A 22,843-nucleotide genomic window follows, 5' to 3' on the forward strand; every position below is an offset into this window, starting at 1 on the left:
TAGAGATTTAATGAACGCGGTATATAGCATTCAAAGTATGGGTAGGTCTCACTTATATAAGTTCCCATCAATTTTGGTCACAGAGGGGCTAAGCATACATAAGTCCTTGCTGGAGAACTTGAGTTGAATCAAGAGTTGTTTGCTTGAGGCTGAACCGCCTTGTTGCAACGTTAAGGCAGCAGTTTAAAATCTCCCTGGTATGGAGATTCACTACCGAACTGGTTTGGGTGTATCAAAAGTTCTCATAACAGGGAGTAAATGCATAAAAATGCAGCAGTGTAGAGATTTGGGCAGGAAAACAGTGGAGGGGAGAGAGAGACAGCCTCCCCTTCTGATGACAAGCCTACGACCCGTAGGCTCATCATCGGAAGGGGAGGCTGTCTCTCTCTCCCCTCCACTGTTTGCCTGCAAAAATCTCCACACTGCTGCATAATCAGATTTGAAGACTGCCTTGTCTGTTTCTGCCTGAATATTAAATAATGCAATCAGCAAGTCTGCACTATTAACCAGTGCCATTTTAGGGCTTACACCTGTGTGCCCCTTTGGACCAGAGCCATTTTTACTTTTCTGCTATGGGCCTGTTTAATCTATTTATTTATTTCTTTTTCTAAGCAAGGGTTTATTTTGGTTATATTGTCTTGCAAAAATAAATGTATCTTCTATGCAATCCATAGACAAAAAAAATAAAAATAAAAAAGGCACTTGTTACTATAGATAAAAAATATACATTTTAGTCTGTAATTTTTTCCAATTTATAATACTAATATTTTAATTCTGGTACAAGACATTCAAAACTTTTTTACAACTTTAAAAAAATTAAAAAAATAAAACATTTTAAAGTAATATTAACCTCCCTAGTGGTATGATTATGTCTGATTTTTGAATGTCAAAGCGGTACAATTGTTTTATATTGTAGGCCTGTAATTCTTAGGAATAACTCACTTAAATCTGTCCAAACAAGAGTCTAGTAGATATCCCGGGTAAGATAAAGTTTGAAACACAAAATCATACATTATGATATAATAAATAAATATAAATAATTATTAAAAAAAATAATATATTTTATTCAATAATGTAATCAAATCAAAAACACTGAAATTTGCTCAGTCGCAGAATCGTCGCTGTCGTCACTTTCAGTGTCTGATGACGAATTTCCCCACGAATCACTATCGCTCAATTCTGCAAGTGATTCTAATTCACTATCACTGTTTTCTAGCTGGTCTAAAACGGCTTTGGATGCTTTTTGGATGTCATGGACATTCTCAAGTTTCCAGGCAGAAAGAACAGTATATATAATATAAAAGTGCAGGCAAGGCATTGGACAAAGCACTATGGACAAAACTGATGTGAAATTATTTGATAAAGTAATGTAATCTATAGATTACAATGTATTATATGTGTTATGTGTTTTGTACTTTTTTGAATTTTCCGCCGGGCTCCGCCCCCATGCGTCGCAACGCTCGCAGGGAATGGAAACTGGAACAGTAATACATCGGGCGGAGGACACGGCGGGAGTACATTGCAGGATCCTGGGGATAAGGTAAGTAACTTGTACCAGGATACTGCGATGCAATCCCGAGTGTGGCTCAGGGTTACCGCTTTTGGTAATGAAAATGAACTCCGAGCCACACTCAAAAATACCGCTAGAGAGGTTAAAGGCTTGTTTTTTTGTTCTTTGTTTGTTTTAAAAAAACAAACATGTCATGCTTACCTACTTTGTGTGTTTTGCACAGAGCAACCCCGATCCTCCTCTTTTTGGGTCCCCCAAAGCCACGTACTGTGGGAGCACTCACAAGTGGTCCCATAGCACGTGGTCCTTGCTCTCTGTGTCCATAAGAGACACAGAGGGGAACACTGCCCCACCCCCCTTCCCCCTCACTGGCTCTGATTGACAGCAGCGGGAGTCAATGGCTTCTGCTGCTGTATTTGAGCCTATGAGGAGCTAGAGACCCAAAAGAGCCCTGGCTCTTGAGCACATTTCTGGATTGACATCAGGCACAGGAATGTATTTAGGGTGGGGGGGCTGCAGGAGAAGCTGCATGCAGAAGTTTTTTTACCTTACTGCATTGAATGCAGTAAAGTAAAATAAAAAAACTTTCTGCTTTAGAACCACTTTAGTGTTGCACTACAAAAAAAGTAATGAAACAACATTAAACAAATATTAAACTTGTAGTGCATGCCCATAGGAGCTGCTGGTGAATAAAGTGCTATTTTCCCGCAGAGCACACACAGCCAGGCATTTTCCTCATTCTACCACTGGCTCAGAAAACAGTCTAGGGGTTCTTATTAGGAACAATGACCTAGGATAGGGAGAGGGAGCATGGGATTCTCCAAAACTATAGAACTGGATAAATTGAGTACTCCTCATTTTCTGGCTGTACAGAACGGCTGACTGCATGACATAAACTGCTGGCAGCAGTGCACAAACTGCTCAATGTGCCTCAAAATCTCTTATGCTGTTGTTGACCGGTACTCATTCCAGAGTTAAAAAACTACACACAGACACTTTTCATTCAGCACTGGAGGTCATCTACTCACTCAGCCATAGGATCAAGGGTTGCCTCCTGCAAATCCACCATGCTCTTCCTAGTGAGGGAGATGTAGACTCACGCCACTATGAGCAGCTGGACTCTTTCCCACCAACTTCCTCCTCCTGGCTCTCTCCAGTGAGTTTCTCCAGACCCAACTTGATCGGATTGGATATGCAAATAGGTCTCCCAGCTAAGCCTAGCTGGGACCTCAATGTCTTCCTGAAGCCTTCCTTTAGAATCCTGTACCAAGGGCAGAGCCCCCTCAAAGGGGTCTCCTTCTGCAGGTCAGGACCCAGGAACACTGCTCCTTGCTGCTCAGGTCTCGGACTATTTATGAGCTTTCTCCACCTTCCGGGCACACCTCCTCAGTGATTGGCTAGAGTTCCATAAATGTTTAGGCTGCTTGTTCTGTCCTTCCTCGCACTATACCTCTAGAATCCTAAAGAAGATGGAGGAGGTAACAGAACAGCAGACTGTGAAACACTGAACAGCCCTAGATAATCAACCCCTGCTCCACTGATTACAGGGGTGCTGAACTATGTTCAGCTACCAGCCTGCTCTACACTAGGAGAGTGCTACAAACTTTAACCATTTTCATTTATGTTGTTACTTTTTTGTAGTGCCACATTAAAAAAAAAGTGTGGCCACAGCTCCCCGATGCATTTCATCTGGATTGGGCTTAACCATAGAGCCCAATCCAGGTGAAATGCATCCGAGGGGCGTGGCCAACGGCTTGGGACTGTAATTGAAGCTTGTAATTTCACTTTGGAAAATGGTTGATACTCACAGAGTGCTACCCAAGGCTTTATATTATAATAATGATGAAAAATTTTATTTCTCATTGAAGCTTTTTGAGCATCGATCCAAACAGAAGTGCTAGAGAGCAAGTCTCGGCTGGAATTGGTAACAATGCCGATGGGAAGAGAAACAGGGCGTGCAATTTACAATGGTTTAGCTCTAGTATAAGCTGCATTCATTTGGTTTATTTGATTTGTAAAGAAAAGATTGTGATTTTTTTTTTTTCTCACCAGTGAGGTGCAAACAAGAGAATGAAATCAAGTCATCATGTGATGAGGTAGGTTTTATTTTCTTAGAATATTTGTGAAAGGTCAATTGAGCAAAGCTTTCATTTATGCCAATGAAGATATCAAGACATCTAAGTAAGACCGCAATAAAAACCTAAAAGGGGTTCTAGCCGCCCATTATTCTGCTAATATATATATATATATATATATATATATATATATATATATATATGTGTGTGTATATATATATATATATATATATATATATATATATATATATATATGTGTGTGTGTCTGTGTTACTGTTGAAGATTCTCTCTTATCATGTCTGTTTTAGCCATTGTCCCCCAGACAGTAAGCTTTGGTTCACCCCCCCCCAGCATGTCTGCTAAAGTGCAGCTCATTTCTTGCCATTTTGGGAAATCGCATGATTTTGCACACGTTCTCAACATGCAGAGATGTGAATGGAATCCTGTTTAGCAGTAAAAACCCAGAAGGGGGTCCAACCCTTATCCACTTTATCCTAAACTAATAACAAACATTGTTTGACAGGACTTGCACATTAAAGCCAGACTCCGGCTAAAACTATTTTTTAAAGGGTCTTTAGATAAAATAGGGAAGGCCCCATGCACACGGGACATTTTTAAAGCCGCTTTTAGGAGCGTCAGGCGTTTTGGTTTTTTTTTACAGCTAAAAACGCCTATCTGTTATTCTATGGCCTCGCAGGTTTTAGGAGCTGTAAGTGGCATAGGCGTTTTTGAGCTGCAAAAAAAACCCCACAGCCAGAGTCTTGTTAAGCGTTTTGGGAGGGGGGTTCTGTCAAAATCAATGGTTCCCTATGAGAGCCCATTAATGTGAAAAGAAGTCACACCACAAGTAGGATCATGATGATCCAACTTGCGGTGCGGCTTGTGCGCTGAGGATCTTGAAAGGGAACTCTCGCCAAAATGGAAAAAGAACTGGCGTGGGGTTCCCCCCAAGAGCATACCAGGGGGTTTTAAGGGGAACCCCCATGCCAAAAACAAGGGCATGGGGTTCTCCCCAAAATCCATACCAGACCCTTATCCAAGCATGCAGGCCAGGAAAGGTGGGGGGATGAGCGAGCGCCCCCCCCCAGACCATACCAGGCCACATGCCCTCAACATGGGGGGGTGGGTGCTTTGGGGCAGGGGGGGCCTTGCACCCCCCCACCCCAAAGGTCCTTGTCCCCATGTTGATAGGGACAAGTGCCTCTTCCAGACAACCCTGGCTGGTGGTTGTCGGAGTCTGCGGATGTGAATGAGTATGGGGTACGTTGTACCCCTACCCATTTACCCCAAAAAAAGTGTCAAAAATAAAAACAGTACACAGGTTTTTGATAAAGTAAACTATTAGAGCAGCTCCGAAGTCTGTTCTCCCTCCAGCGATGTCTTCATCCTCCAGTTCTTCTCCCTCCACTGATGTCTTCTTCCCCATCATGCCCCAGGCGGTGACGTCACAAGGGGCCTCCGGATTATGCCACTGGGTGCCCCCGCCCCATGCCTATATAATTAATGGCACACAGCGGACCCAGCATTACAGCGGGAGAGAGCATTGGGACAACATCGGAGGAAGAACAGAGGGAGAAGACAGGGGAGAGAGGAGGAGATTCGGCAGAGGGAGAAGACAGCGGAGAGAAAAGAACCGGCGGCGGAAGAAGACATCAGCAGAGGGAGAAGAACCAGAGCATGAAGACATCTCCAGAGGGAGAAGAGACGCCAGAGCTGCTCTAATAAATTACTTTATCAAAAACCTGTGTGTAAAACTGTTTTTATTTTTGACACTTTTTTGGGGTGAATGGGTAGGGGTACAATGTACCCTATACTCATTCACATAGGGTGGGGAGCCGGGATCTGGGGGCCCCATGTCAAAGGGGGCTTCCAGATTCCAATAAGCCCCCACCCACAATCCCTGGGAACCACCAGCCAGGGTTGTCGGGAAGAGGCCCCTGTCCCCAGCAACATGAGGGTAAGTGTGGCCTGGTATGGTCAAGGAGAGGGGGGGGTCACTCGCTCTCCCCCCCCTTTTCCTGGCCTGCCGGGCTGCATGCTCGGATATGGGTCTGGTATGGATTTTGAGGGCAACCCCACGCCAATGTTTTTGGCGTAAGGGTTCCCCTTAAAACCCTCTGGTAGGCTCTTTGGGGGGGAACCCCACGCCAGTTTTTTTTTTTTCCATTTTGGCGAGGGTTCCCCTTCAAGATCCTCAGAGCACAAGCCGCACGATCCGACTTGTGGTGCGATTTCTATTCAGATCAATGAGCTCTTATATTTAGATTTTGAATAGAGGCAGAGAACCGCTGCTAAAAGTTAGCGCGGTTAAACGTGCATTGACGCAAATGCAAAAAGCTACTAAAAGCACATTTTTTCAGTCGCTTTTTCCTGGCGCTGGTAGTGGCTTTGCAGCTTGTTTTTTCTAAAGCCCGTGTGCATGGGGCCTAAGAGCTGGCGTCAGAATTAAAGGTCATTTTTAATAACATATTGAACCTTAATCCTTGTTCAAGTTTAAGTTGGTGCTTAAATCATTATAATATATTATAGGTACATAAAAACAAAAAGGTATACAAAGTCTTACGGTACATTTTAGAAAACAGCCTTGACCTAGATGTACTGTAGAAGAGTAGAAAAGCCTGTCCCCTGACAGTTCTTCCTCTCTGTGTGGAGCAGTACTCTGTCTGCAAAGATCTGACACACCCCCTTGAGCTGACCAATCACCAGGGAGCATGAGCTTTGCTGACTGCAGAGATATAGGTCTGACTCAGCAGGAGGAGTGTCAGACCTCTGCAGAGAGAACACTGCTTCCACAAAGAGAGCAAGGGTCCTTCTCTGGCAAAGGACAGGCATTTCTACTCAGGCTGTGGCTGCTTTCCATAAAACAAACCGTAACACGTTGCCTGAACTGAGGACAAGTGTCACCACGTTTAAGAATCATGACTTATCCTTGGCTTGCCAAGTTAGATTGGAATTGCCATTTTTCAGGTTCAGATGGTTTCTATGTATGCTTCTATGTATGATTTCGTCCTGTTGATGAAGGAAGTAAAAAATAATTACTCTCTGTGCAGCCTCTGTGCAGCCTAGATATATTTGCTGAATTGTGGAAGCCATCGTGCAATGATAGCAACCCGGAAACATTGGATATGGACAAGGTAAACATCAACTCATTCAATCATTTTAGGTTAGAATTTAAAGAGAACCAGTAACATTGCTCATAAATGATTACAGTACAGTACTGCAGTCTTACTGATGAATGTTTTATATTTGTTCCCTTATTTACCTTTACTTACTTTTATCTGAATTTTTAGATTAACTGTCAGGGGTAAGAGTTCATCTGACTGTCCATGCCCATTCAATTGCCTGATTCATAAACTATCCTAACTCCTAAAGCTGGATATATACCAATAACAATTTGTTTAAAAAAATTATTTTCAGAACATTTCTTTGATTTTCTAATAGCTAAAGCTGAAAGCAAATGAAATTTGAACTACTTTCAAACAATATTCTTCAAGTACCTGATGGCATTATCAAATGTATGAACGTGATTTTTTGTACGAATGTTCGTACGAAAATCTTCCAGTATATGGCCAGCATAAGAGTGTATAATATTATCAAATAACATAATCATATATGTTATTTTATTTTATTATTATGCATCATTTATTTTCATGAAAGTGTATATCAATTTTTTGTTCATGAATGCATTTACGTTTTTTTGTACCACAGCACTTTAATATTGTACTAGGAATATTCTTAGTTTTGATTGATCACCCACTTGGGGAGGAGTTTACCATGTATTTAGATATTTATTTTGAACATGGCTGGGGGCTGTTCACTTGAGGGAGGTGTATTATAAATCTTAGCACTGCCTGGTATCCCATTGGTGACAGTGGCATACTTACCACAATTTTGTATATATTTAGTTTGCACATACCCTAAAAGTACTATTGAATGTGGGAGGTGTCTTGTAGTCTTTGATCTACTTTCAGAAGTGGGGAAGTGGGACAGGAAGGGAGCAGGGGGACAGGTGGGGGGCAGCGGGTTAGGAGGAGGAAGTGGGATAGGAGGTGGAGTGTCACAGGAGAAGAGTAGCGTGACAGGAGGGGGCAGTCGGATGAAAGAGGGGCAGCGGAACAAGCGGGGAGCAGTGGAACTGGAGGAGGAAGTGTCATGAGAGGAGATCAGCGGGACAGGAGGGGGGCAGCAGGACAGGAGGGGGAAGTGTCATGGAAGGGGGGCAGCGGGAAAGGTGGGGGGCAGCGGGAAAAGTGGGGGGAAGCATCACAGATTAGAGGCAGTGTCTCTGGTGGGGGACAGTGGGGCAGGTGAGAGGCAGTGTCACAGGTGGGGGGCAGTGGGACAGGTGGGAGGGAGCGGGACAGGTGGGAGGCAGTGTCACAGGTACGGGGGCAGTGGGACAGGTGGGAGGGAGTGAGACAGGTGGGGGGCAGTGTCACAGGTGGGGGGCAGCAGGACAGGTGGGAGGGAGTGGGACAGATGGGAGGCAGTGTCACAGGTAGGGGGGCAGCAGGACAGATGGGGGGCAGCGGGACAGGTGGGGGGCAGCGGGACAGGTGAGAGGCAGTGTCACAGGTAGGGGGGCAATAGGACCGGTGGGGGGGCAGTGGGACAGGTGGGAGGGAGTGTCAAACACACACCTAGGGAAGCTCCAGTCCTCCCAGCTCTCACCTCTCCAGCAGTGCCAGGAGGGGTAGCTGAGCCTGTGTCCCATCTTCACCAGGATCTCTAGTGGCAGCTGCAAGAAAGGTGGGGGCTTCTCCACCTGACCTCCTCACCCACCCTGCACAGCCCAGCGCACACGGGTACCTGACCGGAGCAGAGCCTGCATACACAAAAGAGGGGGGGGGCTCCTCCACCCGACGCCCTCAGACCCGCACACACAAAAGAGCAGGGAGGGGCTTGTGTTAAAGATGGTCCGGGTTTTGACGCGCGGGCCCCTTACATGTGTACCGGCTGTACCCCTCTGATGGCAGCCCTGACAATACATAAGTGAAATCAAATAGATGAGTGAAAGTAGTCCATAAAGGTACAAAAAGTATGATAGTGTTTCCCAGAATGGCTCTAGAAGAGAAAGAGGGACAGGCAGACAAAAAGCCCCTCAAAGCGTCCAGTGGAAGTTAAGGTAAGCGTGGCTGCTTACCAATAGATGTTGGCTTTCAAATAAACGAAGAACCATGTAGCGCTTAGGAAATGTATCCCAAACAAATCCATGTTGGTTGTAGCGGCCCTGGGTGCCCTCAACTCCTTGGTTCCACTGGCAGTATCAGGTGGGATTCAGAATGATGTGAGCATCAGATTATAAATGGTCAAATGCGCATGAAGGGTTAATGATCCAGGTCGCTGTTACATCTGACAGCAATCACCAGGGAAAAGCATGTCCACTGCCTGTCAACTCCGATTGGGGGTTAGCCTTGTTTACACGGGCAGGCAAGGGGGTGGTTAAAGTTGGCAGTTGAGACACAGTTTTACTGCCCTCTGACTACCAAGCCACAAGTTATTGTGGCCATCACCGCAGCAAAAATTGTACAAGCTGTCACGTTTGCCAGGTGGCACCTCTGCCAAGCGCAGCTAATTCAAATCAATAGGGCTATGCCATAACCATGAACAAATGCTTGGATCATGGTTGGGGTGTTTTTTCTATTCAAAATCCCCCTTCAGTTAAAAAAGGGAATGTGATGACTATTGGAGGAATGATCATAAGCAGCAGGCGAGGTGCAGGAGGAACAGATCTACAGAATGAAGAAAGCAGAATCAGGTAAAATCTTGCACTGCCAGTCCACAGGTACAGCTTTCTCTTCAGCAATGAGAATGGTGAGCAGCAGAGTAGTGATATCACCAAATCTCACTCCAAATCTTGAGAGACTAGTCAGAGACTGCAAATATACAGCTATGAGGCTTAAGGCAAGGGAGGTGTTCTGCTGTTTTTTTTTTAGGAGGAATTGAGGACAAAAGCTAAATCTTTCAGGGCACTGCTTAGGCACAATTAACATTTCCAAACGTTCCCTGTGAGAACCAAATCATTTTATGAGATCATTTCCATTTTATAGTGGACATTTCAGTCTAAGAAAAGACACTGTACTGCAACTCAAGTGAGGCTTTTTAATGATAAAAGTTTTTATTTTTATTTAAACTATTGCTATCAGGGCTGATTTTACAATTAGGCACAGAGGAAAAACGGCAGTTTTTAGCTTCACAATTTTACATTATTAGTACAAATAGTCATCACATAAAGTTATTTTTGAATTATTATAATATTTAAAGGGAGAGCAGAATGACAAAATGTGTATTATAACCAGTGGCGGCCCGTCCATAAGGGGGTCGGGGGCGCCGCCCCCCTAACCCATGCGCCTGGCCCCTAATCTACATGTAGGGCGCCGGACACATAGATTTCAATGGGGTTTTTTTTTTTTTTTTTTTTTTTTTGTGATTAAAGCCTGGGGCTCTAATTGGCTTATAAAAAGGGTGGGCTAGGGCGCAGAGCACTGTGCCCCGAGCCCACCCAGCTGGGTGACAAAAGCAAATTAATATTCACTATTGTCTTCCTGATTCTCCTCCCAGCCAATCAGGAAGCGGGTCTTGAGACCCGATTGGCAGAGAGGAGAAGTGATCATATTGGCTGCCGAGGAGGAGAAGACACAGGGTGAAGCCGCATGATGCCGGGTGAAGCCACTGCAGAGGAAGCGCTGCCCGCGACCTTGATGGGGTAAGTGCGGGGGTGGTGAGCGGACAAGCGAGCAACGGGAGAGGGGGGTGTTGGTCTTGACTGATCGACTGACCCGACTGGGGGGGGGTTACCTTTGATTTGTCCCCCCCTCCTCAAAAATGGAGCACCAGCCACCACTGATTATAACTCATCATATGCAAAGAGGTGTCAAAAGTTATGTGCCTACAGGATCCAGAGATGAAAAACTGGCCCTGGTAGCTACATTAGCTTCATCGTATTTTTGTACATTGGTGTCATGTACAGCAATAAAAGCTAAGTATGTACAATTCTCAGGACTAACAAAAACTTTAAAAAAAAACAAAGTTTTAAGTGGGGTTGAGCTTTAAGTCTTCTTCTCATCATGTTTTTCTATTTCTGAAAGTTCTTGGATGGCCTCGATGATATGATCGCCAATTTCTCCAACCAAAATCAAGATAATGAAAAAAGGCTACGGCTGGCGGGGACATTCCTGAATAAAGTGGAAGGGGTAGTACAGAACTTGGCTCACATTTTTAGCCAACGCATGCCCCTGTCAAACAAGAAGAATTTTATTAGTGAGTCTTCTCTTCTGGTGTATGTGTTTGTAGATGGATTGGTACATATCCTCATGACTTCATGACTATACTGTACAAAGACTTGTATTTTTCAGCAGTACAGAACATATTTTCAAACAAGTGGATAATAATTTTATCAAGAAAAATATTCAGACCCCAAGTATGTGGTGGTGTGATGAAAAAGGCCCTACATTATTTAAGCAGTGATATATTTTATTAGGAATGTACGTTGCATATAGACTATTTTCTATTGCATGGAGTAATATTTGCTTAAATCCCAACTCCAGAGCCATCCCCTGCAGCCCTATAAACCTCTAACACCACTCCTTTTTCCAATGGCCGGTCACATGATAATGGGTCCCCCTCTTCTTCTGGTCTTCTCCCAGTCATGGGCAGTCCTGGATGGTGTGGTACTTATGTGATGACATCAACGTATCATTATCTTCTCAATGCAGGGTGAAAGGTCATGCTCCCCCATACCTCCCAACATTTTGAGATGGGAATGAGGGACGCCTACTAACAAACGTGTATATAGGCATAGGACATGCCCCCTGCCACACCCCCTTAAAGGAGAATTAACCAAAAAAATGATTAATTAAATCCAGAAGGGCTTTTTTTGTACCACTGCTATTCCTTTATATTGGCTTTTAAAATGTACAAATGCAGCATTTTAGAAATTGGATGAAAGGTTTAGTACTGGGGAACACTTTTTGAAAGATAAAAAGTGCATTTTATATACAACTATATAGATCAGACCAAAATGAGGGACAAATGAGGGGGGAAGAATGACAGACGGACAATGCTCCAAATCAGGGGCAGTCCCTCGAAATCAGGCACAGTTGGGAGCTATGCTCCCCTTGGGGAGGGTGTTAGGGGCCATCACATGCTGCATTCACAAGGTCATCTCATTCTTGAGTTGTGTAAAGCTGGGTTTCATTACTGGAACACTGGTGACATCTTGTGGCGACAAAGTAGCTTCGCAGGGGACAGGTCTGAATTAAAGTGGTATTATACCCAAAATTAAAAATTGTATATATTGCAGCTTACCAATCATTAGATGTGGTGGCTGCAGTGTTAGATGGACTAGCACATTTAGATACACTAAACAAATTGAAGCCAAACTCCAGCTTACACTAATCAGTTACAGCAAAGAGTTTTTTTTCCTTTTGGGATAAAGGTTCTATATAAATAAATAAATAAATAAATAAATAAAATCTGACCATTGAAAGCAACCATGTCAATAGTAAAAGGGTTGCCTCATCTCTGAATGCTTTCACACTGGGGCAGTGCTCTGGCAGGGTGGTGAAAAAATGGCCCTCTCCATTGAAATGAATGGAAAGCGCTTTAAAAGCCCCTGAAAAGCTCTTCAAAAGTGCTCAGTGTTTTACTGGCAGTTTACAAGCGCCTCAGTGTGAAAGGGGCCTTAGACAGGACAATTCGGTTTGTTGCAGGCTAGTTGGTAAATGAGCTGGGAATTTTTCTTTGTTGCTTTTTGACATGCGTTGCCTTTCCATGTGCTCCTTGCAACAAAGGCCAGATACAGGTTGGATTGATTGCCATTTGTTTGTACTGCTGGTTAATCGGTGTGGGGGCATACTGAATGCCATTGTGCTATTGTTGGGTGTCCGGTGCATCCCTGTACCTTTTTAAAGAGGGGTGAGCTCCCTCCAGGCATGCCTACATTCTTCAGGACAGCTTGTTCTTTTGAAAAACAACTGGCCAGATCACCAGATGCAAATAAAAGAAACAAAGCCTAAGAAAAGAAAACTAATGCTGCCATCACATTTAGCAATTGTAAATCAAAACCTGTATCTGGAGTCTGCCTCCAGCCAGACCTGCTCCACCTCCTGCTCTCCGCCATGCTGCCACACATGTAGTAGGCCCCCATCTTGGAGGGGACTCCTGATGTGATGCATCTTGGAGGGGACTCCTGATGTGAAAAGAGCTCCTGGTGTGAAGGAGGGACTCTGGTGTTAAAGAGGGGGGGAGCTCTTATGGGAAGAGGGGGCTTCTCATGTGATCTTTTGTGTTATTTTGCCAGAACAAAAGCAGCGACCCCCCCTCCCCCCCCATTGTCTGCAGTCTGGCTGGTAAACATCTGCCCACGCCTGCCCACTAACGCCCCACGGACTTGAATTGAACACACTACTAGTGCAGGGGCAACATCCTATTCAAGTTTATAGGATGATAGTGTGCATACATGGATTTCTAAGCACTAGATTTCTACCAGCTGGGCTACAGACAGCACAACCGCTATCGAAGGAGTTAAGTAAAGACCTGTGGGGTGTGGGGGGGGAAGCTGATTGTATTAGAGGGAATAAAGTTAACTTTAAAGCGGAACTTCAGTCATTTTTTTTTATCTTTCCATCTATTAAATCTTCTGCCCTTGTTCTTTTAACTTTGGATAGTAAAACATTTTTTTCTGCCAGTAAATTCCTTATACAGCCCACTTCCTGTAGGATAGGATACAGTAGTCACATTGATGTTCATGTGATGAGTTTCGGAAAGAAAAGGAAGGGAAGGCAATATTCCTAAGCAGGGACACAGACAGCAATAAAAACACGTTTCCTACAGAAGTGAGTAAGTTACAACCTCTTCTGGTCGGTGTCCCCATGTGGAATGTTGCTCCTTCTCCCGTCCAGGTGTCAGGCATAACAGGAAGCCAAGAAAAATCTCCTCCTATGGAAATACAGGCAGCATTCAGAATCTCATTGAAGAAAAATCTCCATAAATTGGAACACAGATATTGTTTCAAACTTGATAGAATTCAAATTGTTCCCAACTGTGTCCGAAACTTAAAAAAGGGTTTTGGCTGGAGTTAGGCATTAAGTGTTTTTGGCTTCTCTGTTTACAGTATATCATGGCTCCATTGGTAATCCTCAATGTGTTCTGTGTTTTTGCAGATGCTGTAACGACTAAAAGGGGATCTAAAGACCGGAATATCTCACTGAGTAACAAAAATAGCTCCATAGTCTTGGGCACAAATACGGCTTTGGGAAATGCCTGTAAGTACTCCAACTTGTATTGATGGGTGCTCAAAAGGAAAATGCCTCGGATGGTGCCGTGCCAGAACCAGATGCAAAGTAGTCGAAATGTTTGCAGCACTACCGCCCCAGGGGCTGCTGGTAACTGGTACCCCTATTCCTGCACAGTCAGGCAACACGCATTTTCCACTTGTCTCTAGACACAAGAATTCGGTCTTTGAGCTTGTTGTTGTTGTTTTTTATTAGAGATAACAGCTTGGATAGGGTAGAGGGCTCATGAGTTGCCAAACACGACCAAAAACAATGAAAGGGGACAGCTTCCTTCTTCTGTACACAGTGGGGATCCTGGACTGTTCTTCTTCCTGGGCACCCTCAGTAGCCCCTTAAGTAGGAGCTCTTTAGTCCCCTTTAGAAAAATAGCACAACAGGTCGCAAACTGCATACAGGAACATTACCAACTCCACTGCCTGCAGATACTTCCAGCCCTCCTGGCTGCCTGTCTAGCAGCCCACTTGGCTGCTCCGAAGCTCTCCTAGGACAAGGGATGAAGGGTTGGGGACAACGCTGTCCTCAGAAAGCTTGTTACATATGGCAGTCTTTCCCCTTGTGAATTCCTGGGCATGCTGATGTAGTCGCACTGTCGGCTTTGCTCCCTGTTGCTCTTCAAGCAAGATTCCTGCTCAAACCGTTCTTCCTAAACTAGCCCGAGCCCCAGCCTGGAGGAAGAAAACCCGCTCCTCTTCTCCACCCCCAGACCCAGGGGTTCCCTCCAAGGCCACGACAGCCTCCTCAGCACTCTGTCCACTAGACTCCCCTGCTGGCCAGGCTCTGTCATATTTAAGGGCTGATCCATCCACCCTGCCAGGACATTCTACCTGGGGATTGGTCTGATTCCCTTAACCTCCCTGGCGGTTTTCCCGAGTGTGGCTGGGGGTTAAATTTCAGCACCATTAGCGGTAAGGGATTGCACTGCAGGATCCTGGTGCAGGTTACTTACCTTGTCCCCAGGATCCTGCGATGTCCCCCCGCTGTGTCCGTGGGCTCTGTCCTCCTCCCGAAGCCTCTGTGTGCCAGGCTCCGTTCCCTGCGAGCATCGCGACACACGGGGGCGGAGCCTGGCGGCAAATTCAAAAAATTGAAAAATCATAATACATACAGTACACTGTAATCTTACAGATTACATTACTGTATGAAATTATTTCACATCCCTTTTGTTCCCAATGCTTTGTCCAATGCCCTGCATGCAGTTTTATATATATATATATATATATATATATATATATATATATATATATATATATATATATATATATATATATATATATATATATATACTGTTCTTTCTGCCTGGAAACTTGAGATTGTCCATAGCAACCAAAAAGTGTCCCTTTACATCAAAAGTGGTTTTAGACCAGCTAGAAAACAGCAATAGTAAATTAGAACACTTGCAGAATTGAACGATAGTTAGTCGTGGGGAAATTCATTTTACTATTATTATATTATTATTTTTTATAATTATTTATATTTATTTATTATATTATAATTTATGATTTTGTGTTTCAAACTTCATCATACCCGGGATATCTACTAGACTCTTGGTGGACAGATTTAAGTGTGTTATTGCTAAGAATTACAGGCCTACAATATAAAACGCCAAATTTCAATGCAAAATAATTAATACGCAAAAATCTGACATAATCATACTGCCAGGGAGGCTACGCATGCAGATCAGTTCTTCCTGGCCTCCGCCCACTAATTCCTAGAAATTTCTCCAAGCTTCTAGAACCAGGGGGAGGTACTAGAGACCTGCCTCTGTAGAGCCATTCAGCCTGACTTGCAGTAACCTGACCCAGTTTCTGACTCGCATAGTTTACCATGAGTCATAACATAAATTTGCCTGCACTGGCAGTAGTAGCACACTAGAGGGTGCTACATGTGTTTCACACGTTTATTGTGAAGACAGCATCGCATAAGGAATATGAAACCAACACTATGGGGTTCATTTACTAAATCTTCTAAGTTCAGCTTGTTCAAATAAGCTTTGAGAAAAAAAAAAAAACCTGGAAGCTGATTGGTTTCTGATTTTGCCCTCTCCAGTTTTAGTAAATCAATCCCTATGTCACCTTCAGAAAGGAAGCCTTTGAGGCTCCCCAAAGCATTGGCTTATTATTAAATATTGACTAAATCATTTTTATCAATGGATTTGTAACAGGTTTTGTGTGAATTTTCCACCTCTGCATACCCGACTGTGACAATTTTGAGAGATTTACCATTTACAGGACTACAGAACACTCCCCCCTTTCCTCTTCTCCATAACATAGGTGTAAGGTGTTCTGTGTTTGCATACACTTTAATAAGATGAACAGTTAAAGTGTTACTAAACCCACAGTAAACAGTAAAATCAGTCTGTATATGCAGTAAAGCATGCTTGTTATACTCATTGTGGAACCGAAGGGGTTGATCCTCTGCATTTTGTAAAAAGGCTGTTTGATCCTGTCTTCTCTGATCCTCCCCTTCTTCCACTGTCCCCAATATACAATATATTGTCAAAAGTATTGGGACGCCTGCCTTTACACACACACATGAACTTGAATGGCATTCCAGTCTTCGTCTGTAGGGTTCAATATTGAGTTGGTCCACCCTTTACAGCTATAACAGCTTCCTCTCTTCTGGGAAGGCTATCCACAAGGTTTAGGAGTGTGTCTATGGGAATGTTTGATCATTCTTCCAGAAGTGCATTTGTGAGGTCAGGCACTGATGTTGGATAAGAAGGCCTGAATCGCAGTCTCCGCTCTAATTCATCCCAAAGTTTTCTATCGGGTTGAGGTCAGGACTCTCTGCAGGCCAGTCAAGTTCCTCCACCCCAAAATCGCTCATCCATGTCTTTATGGACCTTGCTTTGTGCACTGGTGCGCAGTCATGTTGGAACAGGAAGGGGCCATCCCCAAACTGTTCCCACAAAGTTGGGAGCATGAAATTGTCCAAAATGTCTTGGTATGCTGACACCTTAGGAGTTCTCTTCACTGGAACTAAGGGGCCAAGCCCAACCCCTGAAAAACAACCCGCACCATAATCCACCCCCCCACCCCAACCAAATGATTTGGACCTAGGGTTGCCACTTTTTCTTCAAGCCAAACCCGAACACTTTAGCGGCACACAGCAAAAAAATGTTTCTAGTATACACTATAGGATTGTAACAGACCTGGGACACCTTTGGGCGCTCCAAAGAGAAAAGTAATGTGTCATGCATAGTGTCCCCTCACCCTACTATCAGGCCCTGTTCTGAGCCCCATTCCTGTCTGTATATTGCATCCAGGTTTTAGGCGGACTGGAACCCGGACACATGATTCAAAACTCGAACTGTCCGGGTGAATCCCAGACAGGTGGCAACCCTATTTGGACCAGTGCACAAAGCAAGGTCCATAAAGACATGGTATAAGTGAGTTTGGGGTGGAGGAACTTGACTGTCCTGCACAGAGTCTAGGCCTTCTTGTCCAACATCAGTGCCTGACCTCACAAATGCGCTTCTGGAAGAATGGTCAAACATTCCCATAGACACACTCCTAAACCTTGTGGACAGCCTTCCCGGAAGAGTTGAAGCTGTTATAGCTGCAAAGGGTGGGCCAACTCAATATTGAACCCTACGGACTAAGACTGGGATGCCATAAAAGTTCATGTGAGTGTAAAGGCAGGCGTCACAATACTTTTGGTAATATAGTGTATTTCCTGATAATACAGAGCCTTGGGGCAAGCTGCACATGCTCAGTTTGGTGTGTATTGCTAGAGAGTTTTTTTTTTCTTGGGAGGGTGCATGTGATCAACAAAGGGCCAATCAGCACTGTCCAGACAGAGGGTCAGAGATCCTGCATCCTGATAGTACAGTCAGTGCAGAATGAAAACTCCTCCTACAAGCTTTACCAGACACTGATAGACGTCACAAGACTGCTCTATACTGCTGATGAGAAAAGGTATTTAGCAGTTTATATTTACTAATACAATGACATTTCCTTGTTCTGTGTACTGTGGGAGACCAGAGATAGTGAATGCAGGGTCCTGGGTTTAGTAATGCTTTAAGATACATTTTACAAGGTGCAGGACTAATTATAAGTAGGTGGGGATTTAGGAATTAAGGTGCATATGGTTATTGAATCCTTTGAATTGTATTTCCCCACACTGACTATCATCCTCTAACTTTCTTTTATCCCCGCAGACGTGTCAGTACTTGGATGTCTGGAATATGGTAACATTAGCAAACTCCTGGAAGGTGCCCAACTTCAGAACAATTCACAGAACCTGACGGTGAAACTTGTCTCATCTGTAGTTAGTGTGTTCCTCGGGATTGCCAACACATCTCAACTCAGTGAGCCAATTCAGTTGCAACTTAACTTTACTGATAAGGTAAGGATTAAAAAAGAAAAGTGGTTTGAGCTCTGTGGCTAAAATATGGACCAAGAAGGGGGTCATGTAATAGACTGGACAAGGGCTTATAGAGGCACTGTAACCTTGAAGATGATGCAGGGCAAAGGGACAGCGTTTCTGGAAAGGCCTCATCAACCCCTTCTTCTCATCCTACCAGCACTCCTCCATTGCTCCTTCCTCCTGCAAAGCCAGAATTAGAAAGAACTGTGTCACCAACACGGGAAGAGATGTCATCACTCCCCTGCTCATGTAACAGTGTCACGGTTAGCCCAATTGGCTTCTAGACCTGAGCAGGGAAGAAGGTCACATGCTCCTCCACTGCAGAGGAAGGAGGAGTAATGACTGGTAAGGTGAGTATACAAGGATTGGAGAGGCCTTTCTAGAGGCATTGGGGAGGATTTACTAAAACTGGAGCACACAGGATCCGGTGCGGCTCTGAATAGTAACCAATCAGCTTCCAGGTTTTACGGTCAAAGCTTAACTGAATACGCTGAAGTTAGAAGCTGATTGGTTACCATGCACAGCTGCACTAGATTCTGAGTGTTCTGGTTTTAGTAAATAAATCCCATTACTTTGCCCTGCATAGACAGTGGAGTTGATTTACTACTAGAGAGTGCAAAATCTGGTGCAGCTGTGCATGGTAGCCAATCAGCTTTTAACCTCAAGTGGTTGTAAAGCCTCAAGGGTTTTCACCTTTCTGTGAATTAAGGTTAAAAACCTTCTGTCCTGCAGCTCCCCCCAGACCCCCCCTTTTTTTTTTCTCTTAAATGAGCCCGATCCGATCCAGCGATGTGTACGAACACAGCGACTCCAGTCACTGTCGCTCTGCTCATTGGACAGATTGATAGCAGTGGGAACAACTGGCTCTTGCTGCTGTCAATCAAATCCAGTGATGCGGGGGCGGGGCCGAGTCCCGCTGTCTGTGTCAATGGACTTGGGAGCGAGCCCGCATGGGTGCCTCCAGGGAAAATGGCTTTCCGTAAGGGCACCCAATGAAGAGGGGCCTGGAGTGCCGGTGGGGCACCCCAGGAGAAGAGGATCGGGGCTGCTTTGTGCAAAACAGTTGCACAGAGCAGGTAAGTATAGGCATGTGTGTTATATATTTTTTTTTTAAACGAGGGCTTACAACCCCTTTCAGCTTGTTCAATAAAGCTTTGACAATAAAACCTGGAAGCTGATTGGCTTCTATGCAGAGCTGCACCAGATTTTGCATTTTCCAGTCTTAGTAAATCCCACCCAACCCCTCCACCTACTCCAAGGTCTCTTTAATCAAGGGAGTACTGTACACTTTTGGCCTGGAGGACAAACGTAACCAACTGGTAGGAACAAACCCAAACAAAATTACTGAAATTTAAAGTTTGTTTTTTATTCTTTAAAAATAACAAACATGTTATACTTATCTGCTCTGTTGCAGTGGATTTACACAGAGCAGCCCAGATCCTCCTCTTCTCAGGTCCCTCTTCAGCGCTCCTGGACCTTCCCTCTTGTCGAGTGCCCACACGACAAGCAGCATGCTATGGGGGGCACCCGAGCCGAGCCACAGCTTCCTGTCTCTATTCAGACATGGAGCCGTGACCTGGCCCCGCCCCCTTTCTCTCCTCATTGGCTGACTGACTTTGATTGACAGCAGTGAGAGCCAATGGCACCGCACTGCTGTCTCAGCCAATGGGGAGGGGCGTCCCAGGCAGCCGAGACACTCCTGCAACATCACTGGATCTAGATGGGGCTCAGGTAAGTATGAGTGGGGCCGAGTGAAGCTGCTGCTCACAGATTTTTTATATCTTAATGCATAGAATGCATTAAGATGAAAAAAACCTTCTGACTTTACAATCATTTTAAGTGCCACATCCCTAAATGTAGACTGTCATCAAACATTACATTATGGTATTAGCATGGGACTTTTAAGGCACAGCATTCATTTAAAAAAAATTGTATTAGTTCATATAAAAAAAAAGGATATACTCTTATTGCACAACAGATTTTTTTGTATATCAAGATAAAATACAAAGCCATAAAAATAGGCAACATTGGCAATGTAGTTTGTTCGCATACAGTGGCGGCCACTCCATTAGGTGCGCAGGGGTGCCGCCCCCCTAATCTCCATGCGCCCAACCCCTAATCTCCATGCATGGATTTCAATGGGACCTGAGGCTCTAACTAGTTTAAAATAAGGGTGGGCTCGGGGCGCAGAGCACTGCGCCCTAAGCCCACCCAGTTTTGTGACATTAGCAAATAAATATTCGCTATTGTCTTCCTGCTTTTCCTCCCGGCCAAACAGGAAGCGGGTTGTAAGACCGATTGGCCGGAAGGAGAAGTGAATGTCCGGTTTCCAGAACGACCTCTCCTCCTCTGTTCTGGTGACTGGTCGGGCTCGGTGTCCTCCCATCACCTGGCCCAAGCCAGCTTCTTCTATCTGGGCACTTTCTACCCATCCCTTCCTCCGAGGAACTGAGCCCAGCAACGTCCCCATCCCCCAGCAACTGGACGGACACTGATCTGAGTCTGCCCGGGGAGCAGGAGAATGAATGATGACCCCACCGTCTACCCCGAGCTACTGTACCTTCTATACCGGTATGTACTGGGGCTGGGGGGACTGGGATCATATCCCACCAAAGACCCTATCATGGGCGAGCAACGGGGGGGGGTTTGTTTTTTGCCCCTCCAAAAAAATGGTGCACTAGCCACCACTGTTCGCCTATATAGTAATCTTTATGGCTCAACGCGTTTCCTGGATATTGTCCTCTTCACCAGGAGACACCAATACAGACTTTATATATCATACAATCCAAATGAAATAACAATTATCAGCAATTACATTTTTAAACAGTTAATTGGTGATTATACCACCACCCATTGCATCAACATTCTCACCCCTACATGCTCAAAGACACATGGGGGGGGGGGGGGGCAGCTTCCTTTGTGCTAAAAGGGCTCTGCATAAAGTGAGTAGTGGTGATTGGTGGGTGTTTGCTTGCCTTTGGTCTGTAAACTATACAACTGAAAGTTTTTTTTTGTTGTATCTGTTCAGTAAGTGCAAATAATTGCTGTTACTCCTGCAAAAAATCTGAACTGATCACTTTCTGAATTCTGAGCATGTAGGGGTTCTGAATCTCTGCTTGTGTTGCACTCCTATCAATTACTGTAGATGGTTCCAAGATATCTCTATGAACTACATAACATTTACTCCACTGTAATGTAGAAAGGTAGAGAATAGGGTGTTCTTTAGTCCTTTCTTGGGGGGACAATGCTGATCTTTCATAGATACAGTAGGTGATCGTTGTCACTCTAGGACAAGAAATGTGTTACTGGCAGGTAAAAATAATGGAGAAAAAAAAGCTTGAAAATAGAACCAAGACTGAGGACTGGTATGCTCATATATATTGAATTTTTGTTCTTGGGTTTAGCTATGCTTAAAAACATTATTTACTCCCCTTTTTTACACACACACACACACACTGATCAGCCATAACTTTATGACCACCCATCTAATATTGCGTAAGTCCCCCCTCTGCCAAAACAGCCCCATTTACCACCAAATCAGCCCTGACCTACTGAAGTATGGATGCCACGAAACCTCTGTCACCAAGCTTTCAGCAGGAGATCCTTTAAGTTCTGAGGTGGGGCCTCCATGAATCTGAAGCTGCGTTTTCGCTGGCAACATCTGTGCTGACATTCCACAGATGTTTGAGTGGATTGAGATCTGGAGAATTTTTGGGGCTAAGCCAACACCTCAAACTCATTGTTGTGTTCCTCAAACAATTCTTGAACCATTTTTTGCAGTGTGGCAGGGTGTATTATCCTGCTGAAAGAGGCCACTGCCATCAGGGAATACTGATTTCATGCAGGGGTGTACTTGGTTACCAACAATGTTTAGAGTGGTTCTTGTCAATTAACATCCAGATGAATGGCAGGACCTAAGGATTCCCAGCAGAACATTGCCCAAAGCATCACACTGCCTTCGCCGTCTAGCGTTCTTCACGTACTGCATTCTGGTGCCATTTCTGTACACGCACACACAAGGCCATCCACATGATGTAAAAGAAAACGCAATTCATCAGACCAGGCCAGCTTCTTCCATTGTGTTTGGTTAAATAATTTAGAGCCACAGAGGAAGTTGGTGCTTCCTTCTGCAAGCCCCCCAGTGTGTATTTAATGCATTCTTATACATTTTCAGTCTTTAGGTTGGCCACATGACATAAATGTTCCTCTTTCTTTTCCCCTCTTCTCTGATAGTGGGCAGTCTTTGATTGCACAGAGATTGGTTTTGTTGTGATCACATCAGGGCCACACTCTGCACTAATACACTGTGAGTGCAGAATGCCATGATAACCCCCTTTAGGGAGCAGGTCCATGGATTCCTATGGCGGGGGTGGTATTTATTGAAGCACCTGATTAGGGCCAGAGGCACACGCTGGAGCGGAGGTCGCCGCCGCTCCTACATATTTGCTGCAGACAGTGCTGCGGTAAGTCCCCTCGGCTCGGTCAGAGCTGCGTGCGCGCGGGGGGGGTATTTGGTGCCAGAGCCACGATCTGCGCGCGGGGGGTGCCAGAGCCACGATCTGCGCGTGGGGGGGCAGTTGAGATGTGCAAGAGCC

The 22,843-nt window shown here is 44.8% G+C and overlaps 1 protein-coding gene across 11 annotated transcripts in view; it reads left to right on the plus strand.

Moving 5' to 3' along the window:
* ADGRE5 (adhesion G protein-coupled receptor E5) overlaps positions 1-22,843 on the plus strand; it is a 432,832-nt gene that overhangs the window by 374,598 nt on the left and 35,391 nt on the right. For all 11 annotated transcript variants that reach the window (XM_073622463.1, XM_073622473.1, XM_073622462.1 and 8 more), the window contains 5 exons: positions 3,563-3,606; positions 6,636-6,719; positions 10,674-10,845; positions 13,749-13,850; positions 18,040-18,227. In XM_073622463.1, the coding sequence (XP_073478564.1) occupies positions 3,563-3,606; positions 6,636-6,719; positions 10,674-10,845; positions 13,749-13,850; positions 18,040-18,227 (590 nt within the window). The remainder of the gene's footprint in view (positions 1-3,562; positions 3,607-6,635; positions 6,720-10,673; positions 10,846-13,748; positions 13,851-18,039; positions 18,228-22,843) is intronic.

The sequence above is a fragment of the Aquarana catesbeiana genome, linkage group LG03, assembly GCF_042186555.1.
Source record: "Aquarana catesbeiana isolate 2022-GZ linkage group LG03, ASM4218655v1, whole genome shotgun sequence".
Lineage (NCBI taxonomy): Eukaryota > Metazoa > Chordata > Amphibia > Anura > Ranidae > Aquarana > Aquarana catesbeiana.